Here is a 20,810-nt window from a genome sequence, read left to right as displayed (position 1 = left end):
ATTCTAAAAATGGTGTATTTGAATATTTCTGCATACTGGGGTCCCTAAACAGTCTTGGAATTGCATAAATTGTGTATGACTGGAAAGCTGAGACTCTTATGGATCCAATGAGCCCAATTGTATTTATTTGTGATGATTCTAGTCCCCATAGTAGCCATTTCATTGTAAGTGAGACCATTTTTTGAAACTTGACCTCACTGTATAAAATTACCTATTGTGACCTCTAGGATAATAACAGCCTCATGAAACTTTACAACCACAAACTAGAGACCTAGAGCATTCAAAAATGATTACGTTATTGGCAGTTATTACATTAACGTAGTTATAACATTACCAGCTTATGGCTGTGTGTTTGTGTATGGGGTGTTTGGATGGGTTAAATGCAGAAAATTAATTTCCCCATGGGGATTAATAACATATGTTTGTTTCTAGAACAAAAGAAACAAATGTCTAACTATGTTTGTTTCTGGCTCCTAGAAACAAACAAATGATCCACTGTCTGTTTGATAATCTAAACAAAGAACACGTTTTCTTGCAGTGGCCTTTCTAAAAATGAGCAGTGGTGAAAGTTACTATATTGTGTTATGATCAAGGAGTTGATAAGCAGACAGATGGTTTGTTCTGTTGCACAGAGCTAGGCTCTAACAGAAAGCGATCCGGTTGTCTTTGCGACAGCGGCGCAAACAACAATACCACTTGGAAACGCTAGGGGGGGCAATGGGGGGAAAGTTGAAAAGTTGTCTGTATCCACTTTAATTGCTCACAAATGTAGGCCATGTTCACCATGGATGCCAGACATTAAAGACACTAAATCAAATATAATCACCAGAGTTTATTTGTAGCATAAACACAGAGCTTGTGTCTTATGAAAGACAATATTCAAGGTCAATATCTATCAGTCTTCACCTACACTGACATTTGCTGTATATAAACAAATAAAATGTGAACATACAACATTCAGGTAACTTTTAGTTAACTTTCAATATACAGAATATGAATGTGCATGCCTTAGATAGACAAATGGAGAAAAGAATCCACATAGCTAATTCATAATTCATAATAATGTATAAACTCCAAAAAGTCACTCTAATCATGAAGAATGAGGATGTTACACTAGTACATTTGATCATTTAAGAAAATGTTTAATTGAGATTTTTGTAAACAAAACTATCTCAAACGATTAAAAATGCTGCAGTTCAGTAATGCCATCATGCTAGAAAGCAAACAAACAGTGTTGTATAAGTACACTTAAATAGCAAGGTATGACACAGTAGTTGTGGTCACATGCCACTCTGCAGCGTGATCCAGGACTCTGGTGTGTTGGAGTGGATACTGAACGCTGGATAAACCGGCTCCCTAAACACGGTCCTGAAGGTGTGGAGGTGCTCCCTTCGCCCTTTGGTGCTGTGGAACTCCAGCGTCCCGCCCTCGTAGTCCAGCGCCACCTCAATTCTCAGCGGCTGAATGGCTGTTTCCCCCAGCGCCACGTTGGAGGAGGCGTGGCACGCCGTCAGCTTCTTGTTTTTCCACTGCAGTCGCCAGGAGACAGTGTTGTGTCCTAGACGACTGTGGTCGCCGCGGCGAGGGATGCTCTTGTAGCACAGGCCCAGCGACCACATGCTGTGGACCCCCACTTCTACCACCCACATGTGATCCCCACTCGAGAACCCCTGGGTGCACAGGACCTGGGGCGCGCTCGTGAAACGCTCAAGGTTCTCCCCGTATGGCAGTTTGGTGGGACTATACTTGACGGTGCGCAGGTCGTTGGAGAGAGTCAAGCTGGGGTGGGCGGTGCTGAGGTTGAAGGTGAGCTGCAGGGGGTTGAGGACGACATGGAGGGACTCCAGGAGGCGGGTCATCTCCGAGCGGAAGTCCTGGGTTTTGAGGCCTGCCTGGAGCCGCTTGGTGTTGAGTGGAGTCTGTGAGGGGATCTTGGAGGAAACGGAGCCTGTGACGGCTTCTCTCAGCTGGGACTCAATCAGCATGAACCTGGGGTGGGGAAGAAGTTGATTTGAGTTGCTTTCCATTGTTATACCATGCTACAATATGCTCTACTATGCTTTCTGTTATTATGCTTTAGCTTTCTTTACCGAAATAAGCTGTATCGTGCATGTACCAAAAATAACTTTGTATAAGAGCCAGCACATATTTCAGGGAATTCTTCCACATAAATGCACATGAAACAATGCACATTTGCATATCTTGACAAGTTGACGCCCCTGGATGTAATCTAAAACATCTAGAACCAGCAGCCAACAACCGTGTCAACTGGGTATGGCAAGGTATGGCACTGCCACTGGCCAAATCTGATGTTGTAGTTTTTATCATTATGATGGAGAACAAAGATTAATACAAAAAATCACCAGAGATTTATCTGGAAGCTGTATCTAAAGAAAAAAATGTCATCAGTGGAGCATCAGGACCAATGTTCCCTCTAAGCTGACAGTCTGGTGACCCACGTCTACTATTTTTTTCACATTGACCAGATAATAATGTCTTGTCAGTCATCAGTTATTGCTTCACTTATCCCAAGTAATGTAGTTTCTCTGAAGTTTTTGGTGGCAAATGATATTAGATCCAGGGACTTTGCTTTGTGGCTTTACAGAACTGATGCCCCCGTCTACAACAATTCCTAAAACACGATTCTCTGCAGAAAACTTTTCAGTCTTTTTTCTACTGTTAAAGCAGTATAGATTTCCTCACCTGTGTATGAAGAGGCACTTGTCCGTCTCACTGAGGGCCTGTGTGGCGCTTTGCTGGGCCTCCAGTAACTGCTGCTGCTGGTCTTCCAGTGCAGCCAGACCAAGCTGCCAGCTCTGTCTGCGCTGGCCTCTCTCCTCCTCCAACAGCACGGTCAGACGCTCCCTGTACCTGAACACAACACCCTGCATTCAGTGATGAAGGAGGGTAAAGTATGACCTCCAGTTGGTGATCATCAGCATATGGTGTTACAAGCACCAATAGAAATAAAAATCCATCTTATTTCCAGAAAGCATTAAAGAATAACTAAACCCTAAATCCTGACATCTCATGGTGAAAAGCAGGATACTGAATTGGCCTTCTGCTATTGGCTGATCTTTGGTGCCAGGTGATGTCACCTTCTATAGAGAACAACTGGTGATGACATCACCTGGCACCAAAGACCAGCCAATTTTTTAAGAGAATGTTTCGCATGAAAATGCTCAGATTTTAAGATATTGAATACTGGCATAAAATAACAGCTATCAGCAGCTTCAATCCAAAAATATAAGTTTCAGCATTGGCCTTAGAAAACCCATATCGGTCAAACCCTACTACTCACCATGATTCATACTATGAATTATGTCCCAAACATAAATGGCAGAGTAAAAATGTGGTTAAACTGGATTCTGCAGATAAAATGATGAGTACACTGAGTTTAGATGGGTTCATCCTCCGCTGCACCCTGGTTGTATTGTATTCTGTGTATCGGATGATGGCTAACATAGAATTGCTGTTGTTCTTCCAGTGCAACCAGACTTTGCTGCTGCCATGTGATATGATCCGTGATAGTCTTTCTCTTCCTCCAACAGCCACCTTACACTGTACTGAGTAACAGTTACCATAATGTTAGGAGAGTGTCTATTTTGTCAGTTGGACATATAACCAGTGATGTAAGGGAGGGTAATACACCTAAACTTATATCCACTTTTTTAAACAGAGTTTAATCTTATTGTTCTAAATTCATACTGAGCATTGTAGTAGGGAGTATCACACTGATGTAAGTCACATGAAAATTGGTCTGTTTTGGGGGCCCGTATTCTAAAATGGTTTAAATTGATTTATAACTATAAATATTCTAAGTGTTATTGTCTATAGATGAAGATGAAGGGGTTGATGATCTAGTTATACAACTATAGCATCCTCTGCTTTCTTAAAACACCTTATTTAATACACATCTGTGTCTACTTTGGGGCACCACACATTTATGTTACTTTTCAATGCAATATCAATACCAACACATACACAGTATATTACCTGTCCACCAGTGCGGCCATGTTGTCCATGAGTGTGACAGCCTTGTTGACCAGCTTGTCTCCAATGGCTTCCGAGGCTCCCCGCTCCTCTGCTGCCCTCTGTAGGAGACCCTCTGTCATCTGCAGCCTGCAGGAAACCACCTGCAACCAGGGAAGCAACCTGTTAGGGATTGGTGCGTGTGTGTGTGTGTGTGTGTACCTGTGTGCCTGTGTGTGGAGTGGAGACTTTTTGGAGAGGTAATTTTGTTTTTTCACTTTGACTTTTGCTCAGCACACATATTCTTTTGTTGCCATGTCACCGCTTGGATCAGTGACCTAGAATTAAGGTTTCACTTTGACCCTGTGACACTAATGACGCCTGTCATTACACTGATCTAGTCAGTCAGGAACTTTTAGCATTCTTGTCATTGAGCAGACTGCTTTCAAAAGAACACTGGCAGCATGCCATGCAGCTGGCAGGCACTCTATTTAAATGACAAAGGATTAAAGCTGGTCATATTTTCCCCACGGTCACAAATTAAAAACTTGTCATCATTAAGGACAGAAAAAAATACTTTTTCAATTACTAATTATTATCAATCTGCTGATTTCCCTCTAGCCTTTGTTGGTGAGAGTAAAATAAACTCCTGCACTGTACTGTGATGTTACAGTAGGCCTACAACTCTAGGTAAGACATGTCTGTGATAAAAATAGCTTCAGATATTGGCCAAGTTTATTCATAAATGTATAGACAAAAGTCAGTCTGAAAACGACAACGCTACCTTGCTGCGGCTCTCCAGCGCTCGCCTCATCTCCTCTTCAGCCACGTCGAAGGTGAGAACGTCATGGTTCTGGTGAGCGCCTTCAATGAAGCACGTGGCGCACAGCGAGGTCATGTCGCTGGAACAAAAGTACTCCAGGGGACGCCCGTGGGTGACGCAGGCCCTCGTCCCCAGCTCGTTCTGGGGCTCCACCAGGGAGTGGGACCTGAACGACTCCTTCTCCTGGTGCCTCTGGAGGTGCCTGGCGCACAGCGACACCTCGCACCTCAGGCAGGTCTTCACAGCCGGCGTCCCCCCGTCTATACAGTGGTCGCAGAAGACCTCCAGCTCCTGCACCGGCTCTGGCGGGCCGTCCTGCGTCAGCGCGGTGGCCCGGTAACCCTCGATGATGCTGCAGAGTTTGAAGTTCTTCTGCAGGGAGTCGGCGCCCTCGTACTCCTCGCGGCACTCGGGGCAACGCGGGAGCACTTTGCCATTCCCGTCAATGGTGTCAGAGGCCTTGCGGATGCAGGAAAGGCAGTAGTTGTGGCCACAAGGAAGAGCCACCGGGTCAGAGAAGAGCTGGAGGCAGATGGGGCAGCTCAGTTCGTAGGCTAGCAGCCGCGCTGGCTTGGAGGAAGACATGATGGGGGTTGGTGATAGTCTGTCTTGTTGCGGTCTGACTGCTCTCTCTCTTTATTCCTCTTCTCTCGTCACCCTTCTTCTCGGAACCGACCAATTTCCCTCCCCGTCTTACTTCATCTCCACCTTTCTTTCTGCAAAGATCTCTCTCGCTTCTTCCTTCACTCGGTCTCCTCCTTCCCAACCAGCGAGGCTACAGGTGAGTCTCAGGAGACGACAGACGAAGGATGTAATGGTAAACAAGGAAGTCAGCAGCCCTTACTATTAACTGGCAGGGCAGGAGGTGGATCCTGAAATGTGTGCAGAGCAGCATTCCTTTCCAAGAGGCTCTGCTGCCTGTGCCAGGAATTCATACGGGTTGCAGTTGATGGTAAAACTATCCAGCACATGATGACTGTATTATGCACAAGTGTTCTGAACACATCTAGCAATTAGGGAGTAATTCACGTGTCAGTCAGTGGGGTTCATCTTACCTGGGAACAAAAGAACATAAATCTCACCTGAGGCGTGAGATGAGTTTCCCATGTGAGAATTGGTGCTTATCGCTGTTCTGTGAAAACCACCTCCACTTTTGGTGATTTTCATGTTTTGATTTAAGGATTACATGGTCTATTATGGGTAGAGAAAATTCTACAACCCCTTGGGCTTAGGAAACCCTTTCAAAGCCCATTGGATAAACTGCAAACTGCATGATGGTCAGTCTTAAATCAAGGCTGTTTTTCTTAGTTCCTGAAAAGTTGACATTTGAGACATAGGAGGTTCTCATCCAACAGCGCCATTATGAACGTTTGGTTCACTGTGTGTGTATGTATGTGTGTGCACTGGGGTGTTTGTGTGTGTGCATGTAAATGGGGGAACCTGGTATCGTACATACAGTGAAAACACATGCATTGACGTGTCCTGTTGTCTGTAAACACACATAGGGGGAAACGCTCACAGCTTTCACCCCGTAGAAATGGGTGTTTTTATGTTTTATGTTTGAACAAAGAATCGGGTGGGTGATGAAAAAGAGAAGGCAATTGAGGTATCGAGGGCACTCGTGATCAGAAAGCCAAGTGGAAGAAGAAAACAAACCTGTCACGAGTGAGTGGAAATGAAGAGCTTTGCTCCACAAAATGAGATGAAAATGGTGACACCAACTTTTCACGAAATGATCAATAACACAAAATATAAGCAAATTTTATTAGTTTTTAAAGGATAGCAGGAAGCTTGACTCCTTGGTTGACAAATTAACACATGGGTCCTCTTGGGTATATTTTAAGGATATTGAATTGATTTTTTAAAATGGATAGAGAGTTTGATGATCATTTGTTGATCTTCTATAGATTTGTAATATAGGCTAAGTGATAATTGTGAGAACTGGGTGAATGTGTGTTCATAGTTTATAGAAACAAACTTGTTTAGGGTTAATTCAGACTCAGACTAGTGGGACATTGCTGACAATCTGGCAAGCTGTAGTCGGTCTACTGGCGTACTTTTGAAATCAAATGGGTTTTTTGAAAGTACATATCCACAACATTTAACATTCCTTAGTATTATCTTCTATAGCTGAAGGGGGTGATGGTATAGCTCTTACAAAGTATGTTTTTCATTATATCTAGTTTGGGACAACACACATTTCTGTTACTTTTCAACACAACATCCAACCTTTTTGCATCTTTCGATGTCTGAAGTTGGATATCTGTTAAATTGAACTCCCTCTGCCTTAGACTTTTGATAGTTTGAGAACTTGAACCTCTACCTGCCATGTTATTGGTTTGCTGTTGTTCTCATGGTTGATGTAGCGCAGGCGCACTCATTTCCATCTACAACCACACAGCATAGCAGTGAAGTACTGGTAGATCTTTGTGAGACACATTTACCTTTTCTTTTATAAAACAGTCAACACCTCAGAATTATTTAGCTCACACTAAAATAAGCTCTGTTTGCTTTCAAATGGCCAGGTTCACACCCAAACTTCCATTGGCATTGTATTGCACTGAAAAGGGGGGGTGTCAAAATAGCATCCGAGCGACGTAACCTGGTCATGTGACCTGACCCAGCTGCACCTGGCAGCTCTGGCTCTGGAACCAAGTCAAATGTTTTGCCTATGATCACAACACTGCCTGAGGGACAGAGATATTTTAATACTGATAATGGACGTCATTCCCCTTTAAGCACAAATGAATGGAATGGGCTGAGATACTTATGAGACTCAAGGACATCAGGTGTTACAGTATCTCTGGCTCCACCTTGTGGGCTTAAAATCTAAACTGTCCCGATGAACTGCTGAGCAGGGGGGGTGGGGGTGGGGGCTGTTTCTGGGACAGCAGAATTTCCTGTAGATTCTTCCGGAGTCTAATTTAACATCAGTGATGGGAGGAGTCCACTTCATAACTCCAGTGACAGATTTGTTCTCACCCACCCCACCTTTCCTCTATCATCCAAGCCAGATTTCTACATTAGAACTATCCTGAAATAGCACAAGGAAGTTACATCAGATGCGGTATGTTCATAACCGCTAATTAAATAGTTTAGTCTTTAGTCTTTAGTTTAGTTGACTAGAGAGTGCAAATTTGTGCCAGACAAATAACTGAAAAAGCTCCAGATTTATTAGTTTAATTTACTTGCTAAGTTTTTAAGGTATACAATTTCCTTTAAAAAAAAAACACCACAATATGATCAATGGTCAATCACTTCTAAACTCTCTTCAAACACATTGAAACATGGTAAGTGTTGTGTAATATCTGAAGCCTTATTTTTCAGAATTTCTATATTTTCCATACTGTGAATCCTTAGTGAAGCAAACTGAATGAGGTTTCGCACACATGGGATATGACATTTCTGTCTGTATAGTGTAGCTCTCCATACTAACAACGCTGTATCTGCCTGTTTGTTAAGCACTGAGCACTCAGAATAAATGTCTATGAAATCTGTCAGTAAAAGGTAGCAGCTCTGCCCACGACAACTTACCAGGATGTTAAAGAGAAGCCCCTTTTGACCTCGACCTCAGCCCGTGACCTTTCACCTCTGACCTCACTGAACCCACTAATATATACCCAAACATTAGCTATGCCCCTTAGTCACACGCGCACACACACACACATATTCCCAGCTCCCCCCTGACAGACTGGCGAAAGGAAGCCAGTCCTATTAGGAGGAAATGCAGGCCAGATGTCAGAGTGTCCAACTGCTTTGGGCAAGTGGTGTGTGTGTGTATGCATATGTGCATGTGTGTTTGAATCTGTGTGCATCTATGTGTGTATGAGATGTGTATGTTTAATCAAGGAGCTTATAGGATTGCCATGAATATTAATATGGATTTTCATGGTTTTAGAGAATGTTTACTATTTTGATGTCAGAAAATCTTTTGGTCTTCTAAAATATCTACAATATGCTGTTTATATTTAGGCTGTGGTGAGCAGTAATTGATGAAGATTAGAGTCCGAAACCAATATGAAAATATTTGGAATAGTTTGGTTGGCTCAACAAGCATCCCAGATAAAAGAGAACATTGTAATGAAGCACTGAAAAACTCAGATTCTACACCCATATTAGATTGTCTCATCTTTAGGTTTATTTGGCAAGTCCAAATACATAAAACTTACAGGATCAAGACAATAAGCTGCTAAACTACAAATTGTATTATTAGTCATTGTACTACAGCATAACCGTAACGAAAGTAGATGGCTAGACATTGCAGCAAGATACAATAATACATGGCTACACTGTCCATATACCTTCTATACATAACAGCAACAAAATCAGGAATAAGACATGAATAATGGCTATGTACTGCATACATAGAGGTTTTCAAAGTTTTCCAGGCCCCAAAGATTATGAAACTCACTCAACACATAAAGGCAAAGGGAAAAAACTCAGACTGAGCCACATGAAATTATTAGTACTGTGGGTGCATCAGTATAATATAACCATAGCATACAAGATTTGAAGCCATGTGTGAATAAGAGCCTAGCTTCAACCAATGACACTCTAGAAGACTACAGAAGAAACAAAACAAAGGAAGACAAAACGTATTTGAAATCGTAGGTATGGTAATACATCTGATGCATATACTGTATTCTAAACCATTGTAATCCCTATTGATAACAGCATTTTCTCTAGGATGGGTCCCAGTGCTGCTCCAGTTACAGTGACACTCATTAGACACACAGGACGGCTGTAACAATGACCAATTGTCCCACAACTGTAGATATGGCAATGCTTCCCCTGTTTCCAATTACATTTACTAACATTTCCCTTATATTCCTGATGCTGGTTAGGTCTTCCAGGCAGTTGAGTACGACTACTTCCATAGATCCCAGCAGGAACCTTCCTGGTCCTCCCAGAAAAACTCCTCCAGCGACAGACGTCCAGCATGAGGGCAGAGAAAAACAGGAATGTGTCACAGGGAAAAGTCCTTTTGGCCTATGCCAACAGATGTATAACATAAAATGATCATTGTGTAAAGCTGCACCAGGCAAGCTTTTTATGTAAAAATACACCTGTCCCATCAGCCTAAATCACAAAGAGATGCTATTCTTTGTCTGTTTGTAGGCTGCCTATCATTCTTCCTGCAGCATGGGACTCATAGCTAAACAATTTGCGCAGAACAATTGCACTGTTAAATGAATACTGCCTGAGATCACCAATGCTTCTATTACTTCTGTAATACAGTCATTAAAGTATGGTATTCTGCTCAGTTTACACTACTCTGTCATAATCTTCAAAGTTTGAAATATTTTTAGTAATTTATAGTGCTTTCCCCGTTTGTTTTTGAAGTACAACATGCACTGCAATTAGAGTTTTAATGACTTACCCGTTTGCGTCTGTGCCATCGCTTGTTGTCGTTAGTGTTTTCCTCCACATATGTCAGCCCCTCACACACGCAAATCTTTATATCATCCTCAAATTATCATTTTTTTTTGTATGTAAATGGTCACCTCAACTATGTCCGTTTCTTTCTCTCTACATCTACTGTGCATGCTGTAATTTTTCCTTTCGTGACAGCCCTGTGTTGTTTTGATGAACAAACACAGAACCTGAACATCAGCATTTCTTACTGGACATTTAAAGCTGCAGTACGTAAGTCAAAAGAGAACAAAATGGCTTGACGCTGAAGGAAGTAGTTGGAAAACATATTTTCACATTAGAGCTCTGAGCAAGAATGTGTCTACTTGTGTGCGTGCGTGCATTTGTGTGTCTGTTAGTGTGCACATGCCTGTGTGAGTATGTGTGCATGTGTGTGTTGCTCATGTGTGTGCACTGTTTGTGAGGTAGATATTGGACTTTTGGAGCCACAGTGCAGTGAGCTGTAAAAAGATGGTTTAAAAACGTATTTATTGTATTGTGGATATACAGTTTCAGCTACTTTTTACACTGCACCCATACTAGAGCAATATTATATACTATTAGTAATTATGCAAGTTTTGCTGTTAACCAGTGAGACAGTCACCAACATGGTTAAACCAATATTACTATTCTAGGTTCTTATGGGTATTATGGGAACATTGTTGTTAACATAATTCTTCATTGGAGTCTAAACTTGTCAAGTTGTCAAGTTACACATAGCACATAAAACAATGTAAAAAACAAAACAAAACACAATTTATTCACAAATACATGGCTGTGATTGAAAAAATAATTCATGTCTTCATTCCTGAAAATCTTTAAGGATGTGTATTTTTTTTTTGTCCAACCAACACAATATCAATTACAAGAATCAAACATTTATTATGTAAGGTATGTCAACCTTTTTTAATGTCTAGTCATTTACTTTCCTACTGTTTTTAATCCATGTTAACACAGGCTGTACTGTAGGTACAATGACATCATTTGTAGTTTTGTACCTTTAGTCTTGTTTGGTAATTATATATCTTTTGACTTGCCAAATAAACCTAAAGATCAGATGGCCTAACATGGCTATAGAGTTTTTTAGTGCTTCATTTAAAATGTTTTCTTCCTGTCTAGGATGCTTGATGACCACAGAAAACATTCAAACTATTTCAAACACTTTGGAATTGGTTTTGGACACTAATCTACCTCAATCACTGGTCGCCACAATCCATCCTTCAGCGAGCTGTTTTAGTTAAAGCTGCACTAGGCGTGATTTTTATGTAAAAATACACCCATCTTATCAGTCTCAATCACAAAGTGGGGCTGCAAGAGAGCAGAGGGTCCCATCCCAAATTTGAGACGCCCAAATGAAATTCTGCTGTTGGTATGATCACTGGTGGAAAATGTTCTCCGTCCACAAGAAGAGGCAAATTGAAACTTAAGCGCAAAAATACAAAGCTGTCTCCTGAACAGAAGTAAGTGAGCACTCCATTGAGAGAAAGATGGACTCACCAAAGATGGCTGAACGTCTTCACCACCTCCAGCTCCTCCAGACGCAAAGACGAAGAAATTTATGTTTGAGGAGTGCATAATTTATTGATGTCACTTTTTCCACATATCACAAATACTCATGTGAACAGGGCCTTACAGCATTTCAGGGTATTCAAGTCCTCAGTATTCAAACAGCTCCTTTTGCTGACATTTGCAGCTGCTAACAAGTGAGATTGCCGAGTGAAGCTTTAATATCTTAGTTGTTTGCGAAAGATGGTTAATCAATCTAATCTTAAGAATTTCCCTGGTAAAGAATGTTGAAGTTCAAGTTTTACACCAGGCTCAAAGTCTATTTATCAGGTAGAAGGTTAACATCTACTTAAAAGCAAATAGGAACCATACAGTGGAAGCAGTTGACAGAAAGACAGAGTGAGAAGTGTCCGTTTTTCATCGTATTTCCTCACATTTGTACAACATCCTAGAATTTGCAGGACTGGGATAGGAAGAAAAGGAACTGAAGACTAACTTTTCCCTGCCGTTGCCTGTGGACTGGTTCTCAAATAATGGCCCAAACTCACACCGGTAAGTTTACTTCAACTTTCAACACATTCTGTAAACACAGCTGAAATTTGCATAATAGTTTCTGCCTTGAGTCCAACAACATGCAGAATATTGTTTAGATAAAGAACACAGGGACTGAGGAGCACATGTTACGCAGGCCTATTTTTCCAATTAATTTTTCTCAGTTCTTTTTGATGTAGACCGCTTGATGTAGATTATGCTCCGTGAATGCTGTGGTTAGTCTGGTGGTGGTCTGATGCAGCGTCACCATTTGTGGATTGTACATCATTCTTTTAACATTTGAATTGGGCGTCTGAATGGATTATCACTCTGGATTATGGCACAAGGCATTGTTAGATCCTGTGTAAATATGTATCCTTCGTTAAAGGCTTAATTTTTGTCAGGAGACCTGCCCCTTCACATTTCTTATGTTTTTTTGTTGTTGTTTTTGTCAGGAGAGCTGCCCCTTCAGATGCCCCCTGCTACAGTGGAGCACAGGGCCAACATGTGGGCTAAATATCAGTTTATTATTTCAGCAACACTCATTTTTCCTTAATATTTCTGAATATTATTTGGAGACACTCATAATCACTGGAGATATAGCCTACTGTACATGGTTTTCTGTCAACAATTGACCGATGCAATGTTGATAAGTGATAGTAGAGGGTCCAGCTGTGATGGCAGTCTGCTATTTTTGTTTCCATTTAGAAAACTGACACATTGTGTTTTTCCACACTCTTCTATGTAGTTTTCTTGTGCATTACAGAAGAACACGACTACACTCCTGTTTCTTCTCTGGTAAGTTGTGTGTGTGTGTGCTCTTACACATACAGTAATGGTAGTGTACAGTACAATGCTACAAGGCCATTTACTGAAGAAAAGAAAAAAAGGAATATGGCTAAATACATTTATGCTCTTGCTTGGTCCATTTGATGAATAGTGATGTGTTACTTCACAAATACATTGTTTGAATGACTACTGAAAGTGTATAAGTCAAATCAATTTGCCAAAGGAACTCAGTCAAAATTTCAAATTGTTTCAATGTCTGTCACTGGACTGCAGTTCTAAGCGAGCTGCCAAACACAAAACGAGCATTTGGGAAAAGACAGCTGTTACCTGTCTACCTTGGCAATGACTTCAATGTTCACTTTGTCAACCACAGTTGACCACACAGCAACAACCTCACAGCTGGCTATGAAATTGTCATTTTTACAAAGGTGAATCAAATTCACCAGTCCTGAATTGATCCACTACTGACAGCCTGAAGGAATTGAGTTAGTCTTCCCACCACTAGTGATGAACAGAAATCTCCTTTTCTCTGTGTCTCTCTCACTCACTCATTCACTCGCACCCACAGGTTGTGTGTGTGTGCTCTTACATAAAATGGTACTGTGCAGTACTATACTACATGGTCATTATCTAAAAAAAAAAATAGGAGAATGGCTAAATGTATAATTTTTTGCTCGTTTGGTTCATGTGATGAACAGAAATCTCTCGCTCTCTCTCTCTCACACACATACACACACACATACACACACACACAAACAAGTATTTGAAAGCTCGAATACTGTGCTTGCAATCCTTGACATGGGTCATAAATAATGTGCTGAGGGACATATGTGACCTCTCCATCTGTCTTCAGGTTTGGTGTCAGTTGTTTCCAGCATTTGCATTGGGCTGGTGTTTGGTGTTCCAGGAGGCCTTCTGCTGGGAGCGACGGCAGTCGTCGTGCTTCAGTCTCTGGAGGTTCTGGCTGAGAAAAGGCCGCTTATGGACACGTTAGAAAATTACTTATCACTGTGGGACTGTGTCGATCATGTGTGTGACACTCACATATCTATATTCGTGGTGGAGTTTGGTGTAATTTCCTCAACCTTGTCATCAGTTGTGGGTGTCTTTTTAGGATTATCAACATATAACAAGGTGATTGAAAAGCACGGTGAGGCAGCGATGGGCAAAGCTCTGGGTCTGGCTGGGTCAGTGTGTCTCATGGGTGTCACTGCAACTGGATGTGTTGTGGGTCCAACTTTGGAAGGTATTTTATGGGTGAGTTCAACTATTGATATCGTACTGCCCTGGGTTCTTATTTCATTTAGTGTGTTTTTTATCAATTACTGCATGTGTGGTACTTGCTTTGATTCATATGATAGTCCTTTTGTGTGTTGGCTTTCGACACCATTGGCTGTCGCCATTACTTTTCTAATCACTTTGTTGTCAAAAAGCAGATTGGTACTTATGGTTACCTTAATTCCTACTTTGTTGGCCGGAAAATTATTTGGAGAAATGTATGATTTCCAACTAACCATTGTATCTGTGCCATTAATGTTGATAATAACTGATGTATTTGCCATTGCAAGGAAGCCAATTATTTTCTTACAGCCCCAAGCATCCACAAACACAAACTGTGTTGTTCTAGAGGGCATTTTCATCGGGGTTTTAACTTCTCAGCTGGTGATGGCGGCTATTGGAATGTCATTATGTGTATCTTGGCAAAGGGGTGGAGCAGGTAAAATCTGTGTTAGTGCTGCAGGTTCTGGGACAGCAGTTTTAGGTGCCATTAAGTTGGCTTTACCTGTACTGGGTCCAGGGCCTTCAATAGGATCTCTGATGGGGGTAGCAGGGGCAGTAGGGGTTTCTCTGTCTGCAGCAGGGGCAGCAGCAGACAGATATGGACGGGCAGGAGGATTGGGGGTAACGCTGGGGGCAGCTGTAGGGGCTTTTCTAGCCTCATGTGCCCACAGCGGGTTGTCAGGGGTTTTCATGGGTCTGTGTGCAGCTGTGATCCCTGGTGGACCTTATCTTAAGTTGTTTCTTTGGTTCTTAGAAAGGCTTCCTAAATGGTACGGGTTCTGTTTATGTATATGTTTATGTATAGTTGTACCTATAATTCTATTCATATGGTTATATTTTACCTACACATATGTAAGCCTTGCATCATTGGCTCATAGTATGTATACTGCTGTTGTTCTTGCAGGACTACACTAATCTGCATAGGAGAAAAATAATGAAAGAGACAGTGAAATAAACTTGTCTAGGCAAAACATATGATCCTCTTAAAGCTGAGTAATAAAATGCAAAGGTATACTTTTATAATGTGTAATAAATTACCAATTGCCCCACCGGGGACAAATAAAGTTATTGAACTATTGAACTTGAACTAACTAGGGCTAGGGAATCGATAAAAAAATTAACTAATTAATCGCACAATTATCTGTGATTAAGGGTTAGGGTTAGGTAAGACTGAAGCTTGTAATCATAGATATTTAAACGTAGAATGACCAAATTAATCACTAAATCACTGAATTAATATAGAACACAAAGGAAGTGTAATCTCTCATGTTATTTAGTTTTATTTATATATTTTTTTCATTATTTTCAAATTGTTTCACCTGTCATGTTATTATCTGGGTCGTTTGACTGCCTCCCATTGGCTGTTGCTATTATATAGGTGAGGCTGTGTTTAAAGCCCTGAAGAAGACCTACAGTGGTCGAAACATGTTGGCTTTTTTAATGATTTAGCCACTACAATAAAGGCTTTTTAAATATTTCCTTCCTCGTGGTTATATTTTTATATTTGGAGTGCCTGGATTGTCCTTTTGTTTGTAGCACAAAGGAAGTATATTTGAAATTAAATACTATTGTTTAATGGCGTCTTTTTAATTGAAAACACAGACTCTCCCCTGTGAACTACAGATCAGTCATTTCCATCAAAACCATCAAATTCAGCTTGAGAGGCAGATTTCTTTATATGCTCTAACTGAAATAATAACCAAAGCTACAAGTGCCAGCTGAAACTTTCTTCCTTAAACTCCGACAACAAGCAAAGATCCTGTACAAGTCCACGGCTAACCCTATTATCAAACTGTGGATGGCAGACTGACTACTTACCTGAGCTGAAAATGCCTCTTCATGCTGCCGTGGGAAAACAAGCACAGTACAGTACAGTACTGTACAGGTCCACTAACGTTACTTCAATACCACAAGATAATAATGTCATACCTTTACAGTTTGTAGGGCAGCAGAAGACGAGTTATCAAGTTACTGTTTACAAATCCTGTTACGAACAGGAGAGTTTGGAGCAAATTGTTAAAATGTTAAGTCTCACTTTTGTTTTCACAAGGAGAGACTCTGTGGGATTGAGTACAGTGCTGCTGGTCTGCTGGTCATCGGCAAATGACAGACATGGTGTGATGTGTACATCAGGTGCATTAGAGATTCATTTAGATATATTTCTATACATCGACCCACTTTTTATTTTTCATGGGAGACACTGCATCTCGCAGCCAAAGGAGCCCTCTGTCCTTGGCTGCACCATGAAAAAAAACAAAAAAACAATGCTGCGTCAATTGCATTATTTCTTTTTAACACGTTACACATTTCAAATTAATCTCAAAAGTTAAAGTGTTGTCTCAGCCCTAAAATTAACCAATCTGGATGGATAAATAATTAGAAACACTCATGCAAGAGTCAAATAATTCACCATCAGACGGACTGTTATCAACATGACATGCTAACTTCTCTTAAATTTTTAATATGATCTCACAATCAAAGGGAAATCTTCAAGCGATGAGCAATTACTGTTTTCATGACTTAATACCTTAGTTAAACATTTAATCTGTAAAACAATATGACAGCTCTCCAACATAGCTTCTCTCCCCGTATCTCCAACATGGTGTATCCCCAAAAGTTCACTGGCCTTTTCACGTTGTCATGGTAACAGCTTCCACATTGAGAAACAGGTGCATTACAACTCCCTGTTGCCAGCTCTGGCCTTCACTAAAGTTATTTGCCTAAAGTTACTTCTTCGCAAAATAAAGTTACCATGATGGCGTGAAGGGCGCCTATTGGCCAAAAACTTATCAAGCATTACTATTGCTTAGAATTAGCTCAGGTAACCATAACAACGGGTCAGACCTAAATTCCAAGAAATAGCAATTAAAATGGAACTGAACCAAACACTTTGTTTAGAATGTTCACAAACTTTAAAATGTATGCAGAAACAATAAGAAAATACCTAATGCATTACTTTACATTATATAAAATGGTAAAAATGCATTGATGAAAATAATATGTATGGTGAGTATGATGCATTACTCTGCATTAAACCTAAATACCCCCAGCAACAGGCTGTAATATCAATAAAAATATGTGGTTGTAAACCAGGGTATTACACTTATTTGTTTGTCATAGTGATTTTGTATGTTTGTGTTGCTTGTTAACTGCAAGCATGTGCGTCATTTCTTTCATTTTGTATTGTGGGTGCTGCTTTGTCCACAAAGCAAAGTAATCAGTGGTGAGCTAAGGAGGTTTTGGTGAGCTCATATGGTGCTGTAAGGCGTACCATCAGAGGAATTAGTGCCAGTATCAGGCCTGGGCATTTACAGATAATTGACAGCATTTGGAAATAATTGTTTGTATTTGTTGTAATTCTGATTGGAGTATCAGACAGGTGGGGTTCACTGGATCAAGACAGCTCACGAGTCAGTCAGATAAGTTGTCAATCACAGAGAAGTAGAATAAACTGTAATTTCTATGTAGCAAACCACACCCTTTGTGAGTGAACCTTGCTTTATTATGTATTTTGTTGCTGCTCTGAAAAAAACATGAATGATACATGTCTGAAGACTTTCAATGTGTGGCAGAAGACCTAGATCGTTGTATGTTTTTTTAAATACAAGGTTGTTTTGAAATAAACTGTATGTTATGCATTGTATTTACTGTGTTCTCACCGTTGAAAAGCTCTCTCTATATGAAGTTATGATTGCATTTCTCTTTTGGCCTTTCTTATTTCATCAGACACCAGCGGATAAATTGAGTTAAAACAATATAAATCCAATTTTTATTGACTCTTTATTTTCATTCAGTTTATAAATAGCTTTTGGATTACAGTCTGTGAAATTTAAAATGGATCCAGTCATCCCCCAGCTATGCTTGGAAATCCTAATCCAGATACTCATATTTATAAGAGCTGCAATACTTGCCAAATTTATTCTCTCAGCTAGTTATTTGAATTCAAATTTTAGATGTTTATGAATCACAGTTGGAACTAATATGAGACTGAAGTTCAACAGGCAACAGGCATAGCTGGGGCCAGTAATGACCCAGAAGGAAGGTTGGGGTTAACACTGGGGGCAGCAGTGGGAGCCTTTCTGGACTGCCCACACACACACACACACACACACTGGCCACCCTGCCTTAAGGAGCTACTTATCTTAGAAGAACTGCATCAGTCTGGGTTTTACTGAAGAGTTTTAGTGTGCCATGATGATCTAAATTCTGTTTCAGAGGCTTTTCCACCCTGACAAAAACACAATTCTGTGGGAAACAGTGGAAGTGTTGGCTCGACTATCGGCAGCTTCAATACAAAAATATCTGTATCGGCCTTCAGCCACTCATATCAGTCGAACCCTTGTAAGCATACACACAGACTAGAAGTTGCTCAGTACACGATGTTGGCACACAAGTGCGTCACTACACTAAACCAAAAGAATCAAACAATAAAGATAGACCCATCAAGTTCAACCTGTTACATAGGATCCAGTGGAGGCGTTTGGAAGCTAATATAAAAATATGTTTTAAAGCTACACTAAGCAAACTTGCACGTTGGAGGCTCCAAATGTCAGCGAGATATAACTGTTTGAAAAATTTGGCATGTTTTGTGTTTACAAGCATTTCGGCTCACTTACAACTGTACAGAGTGCAGTCCAGTGGCAGACACTGAACCGATTAGAAATTTTGATTCAGTTATGTGGTGAATTGATTTGACTCATTCACTTAATAATCATTCAAATAAACAATTGATTTGTGAATCAACACATCACTATTCATCACATAGACCAAGCGACAGCATAACACTATAAGTGTATTTAGGCATACTCCTTTTCTTTCAGTAAGCGACATTGTACTGTACACTACCATTATACTTACCAGAGAAGAAACAGTGTAGTCGTGTTCTTCTGTAATGCACAAGAAAACTACATAGAAGTGTGTGGAAGAACATAATGTGTCAGCTTTTTAAATAGAAACAAATATAGCAGACTGCCATCACAGCTGGATCCTCTACAATCACTTATCAACATTGCATCGGTCAGTTGTTGACAGAAAAACATTGTATATCTCCAGTGATCACGAGTGTCTGCAAAATTTATTCAGAAATATGAAGATGGACTATTGACTTTTATTGTGTTTTGAAGGAAAAATTAGTGTTGATTGGTTGCTGAAATAATAAACTGATCTTTAGCCCATGTGTTGATCTCACCACTTTTTGTTGTAGATACAGCCACCAAATTATTCATGGGGTTTCTTAACAAAAATACAGAAGCTTTATTTGTTCATATCTTTTGTTTATCTTTTGTTTGTTTTTTCTGATATTCCATATGAAAAAATAGGTGAAAATCAGAAATGTTCATGACATACATAGTGTTGCATATAATTCATCAAAAAATACATAAATTGATGATTCTTTCTGTAAATTACCAACTATTTAGTTATTCATCAGACTGAAACAGGAATCTTCAATCAGATTTAATCCGCTGACAAAAAAACAGTTTTAACTACAAATCTGTGCATTTTTAAGGAAATATTGTCAATTTTCCATATGGTAATAACAAAATATATAAAAGGCACAATACAAAATGTGTTTGCATTTGTGTTGTTATTTGTCATGTAGTTTCAATCTGACAGGAATTCTTTTGTCCTGTTCACCTGTGGTGCCTTGATTTAAATAATGTATCCTTCCCTGGTAAAGAATGTTGAATTGCAAGTTTTACAATGGGAACCATAGTGTGGAAGAAGTTGACAGAAAGACAGAGTGAGAAGTGTCTGTCTGATATTTCCTCACATTTGGACAACATCCTAGCATTAGCAGCACCGGGGAATGAAATGTGGGAAGAGATAGGAAGAAAAGGAACTGAAGACTAACTTTTCCCTGTCGTTCCCTGTGGACTGGTTCACAAATAATGGCCCAAACTCACACCGGTAAGTTTGCTTCAACTTTCAACACATTCTGTAAACACAGCAGAAAATGGAGATTTGTGAATGGTGTGGTTAGTCTGATGGACCTGTAGGTCTGATGCAGTGTAGCCTGATGTCCTCTACTGTCACCATTTGTGGATTGTACATCATTCTTTTAACATTTGAATTGGGCGTCTGTATGGATTCTCTCTTAGGATTATGGCACAAGCGATTCTTAGATCCTGTGTAAATATGTATCCTTCATTAAAAGCATAATTTTCCTTTCTCTAACCATTTTTATTAAGTTGTTTTTTTCTTGTCAGGAGAGCTGCACCTTCAGATGCCCCCTGCTACAGTGGAGCATGAGATCAATACATGAGCTAAATATCAGTTTATTATTTCAGCAACACTCAACACTCATTTTTCCTTCACATTTCTGAATATTTTTTAGAGACACTTGTCATCACTGGAGATATACATGGTTTTCTGTCAACAAGTGACAGCTACAATGTTGATAAGTGATAGTAGAGGGTCAAGCTGTTTCCATTTAGAAAACTGACACATTATGTTTTTTCCACACTCTTCTATGTCATTTTTCTTGTGCATTACAGAA

The 20,810-nt window shown here is 40.2% G+C and overlaps 1 protein-coding gene across 1 annotated transcript; it reads right to left on the bottom strand.

The window, feature by feature from the left end:
• Positions 1-846: 846 nt before the first annotated feature.
• LOC139647417 (E3 ubiquitin/ISG15 ligase TRIM25-like) lies at positions 847-5,589 on the bottom strand. The gene is made up of 4 exons (XM_071523309.1): positions 4,757-5,589; positions 3,997-4,136; positions 2,704-2,871; positions 847-1,989 (listed from the first exon to the last, which is right to left on the bottom strand). Exons 1-4 carry the CDS (start codon positions 5,378-5,380, stop codon positions 1,281-1,283), a joined length of 1,641 nt encoding a protein of 546 aa, XP_071379410.1. The 5' UTR covers positions 5,381-5,589; the 3' UTR covers positions 847-1,280.
• Positions 5,590-20,810: the final 15,221 nt, after the last annotated feature.

Source organism: Centroberyx affinis, unplaced genomic scaffold, assembly GCF_046629955.1.
Source record: "Centroberyx affinis isolate AG114_WGS23_722 - 3 ecotype Tasmania unplaced genomic scaffold, CSIRO-AGI_Caff_v1 ptg001079l_1, whole genome shotgun sequence".
NCBI lineage: Eukaryota > Metazoa > Chordata > Actinopteri > Beryciformes > Berycidae > Centroberyx > Centroberyx affinis.
Note: the sequence above shows the minus strand (reverse complement) of the source record. Positions and strands in the feature narration are given on the sequence as shown.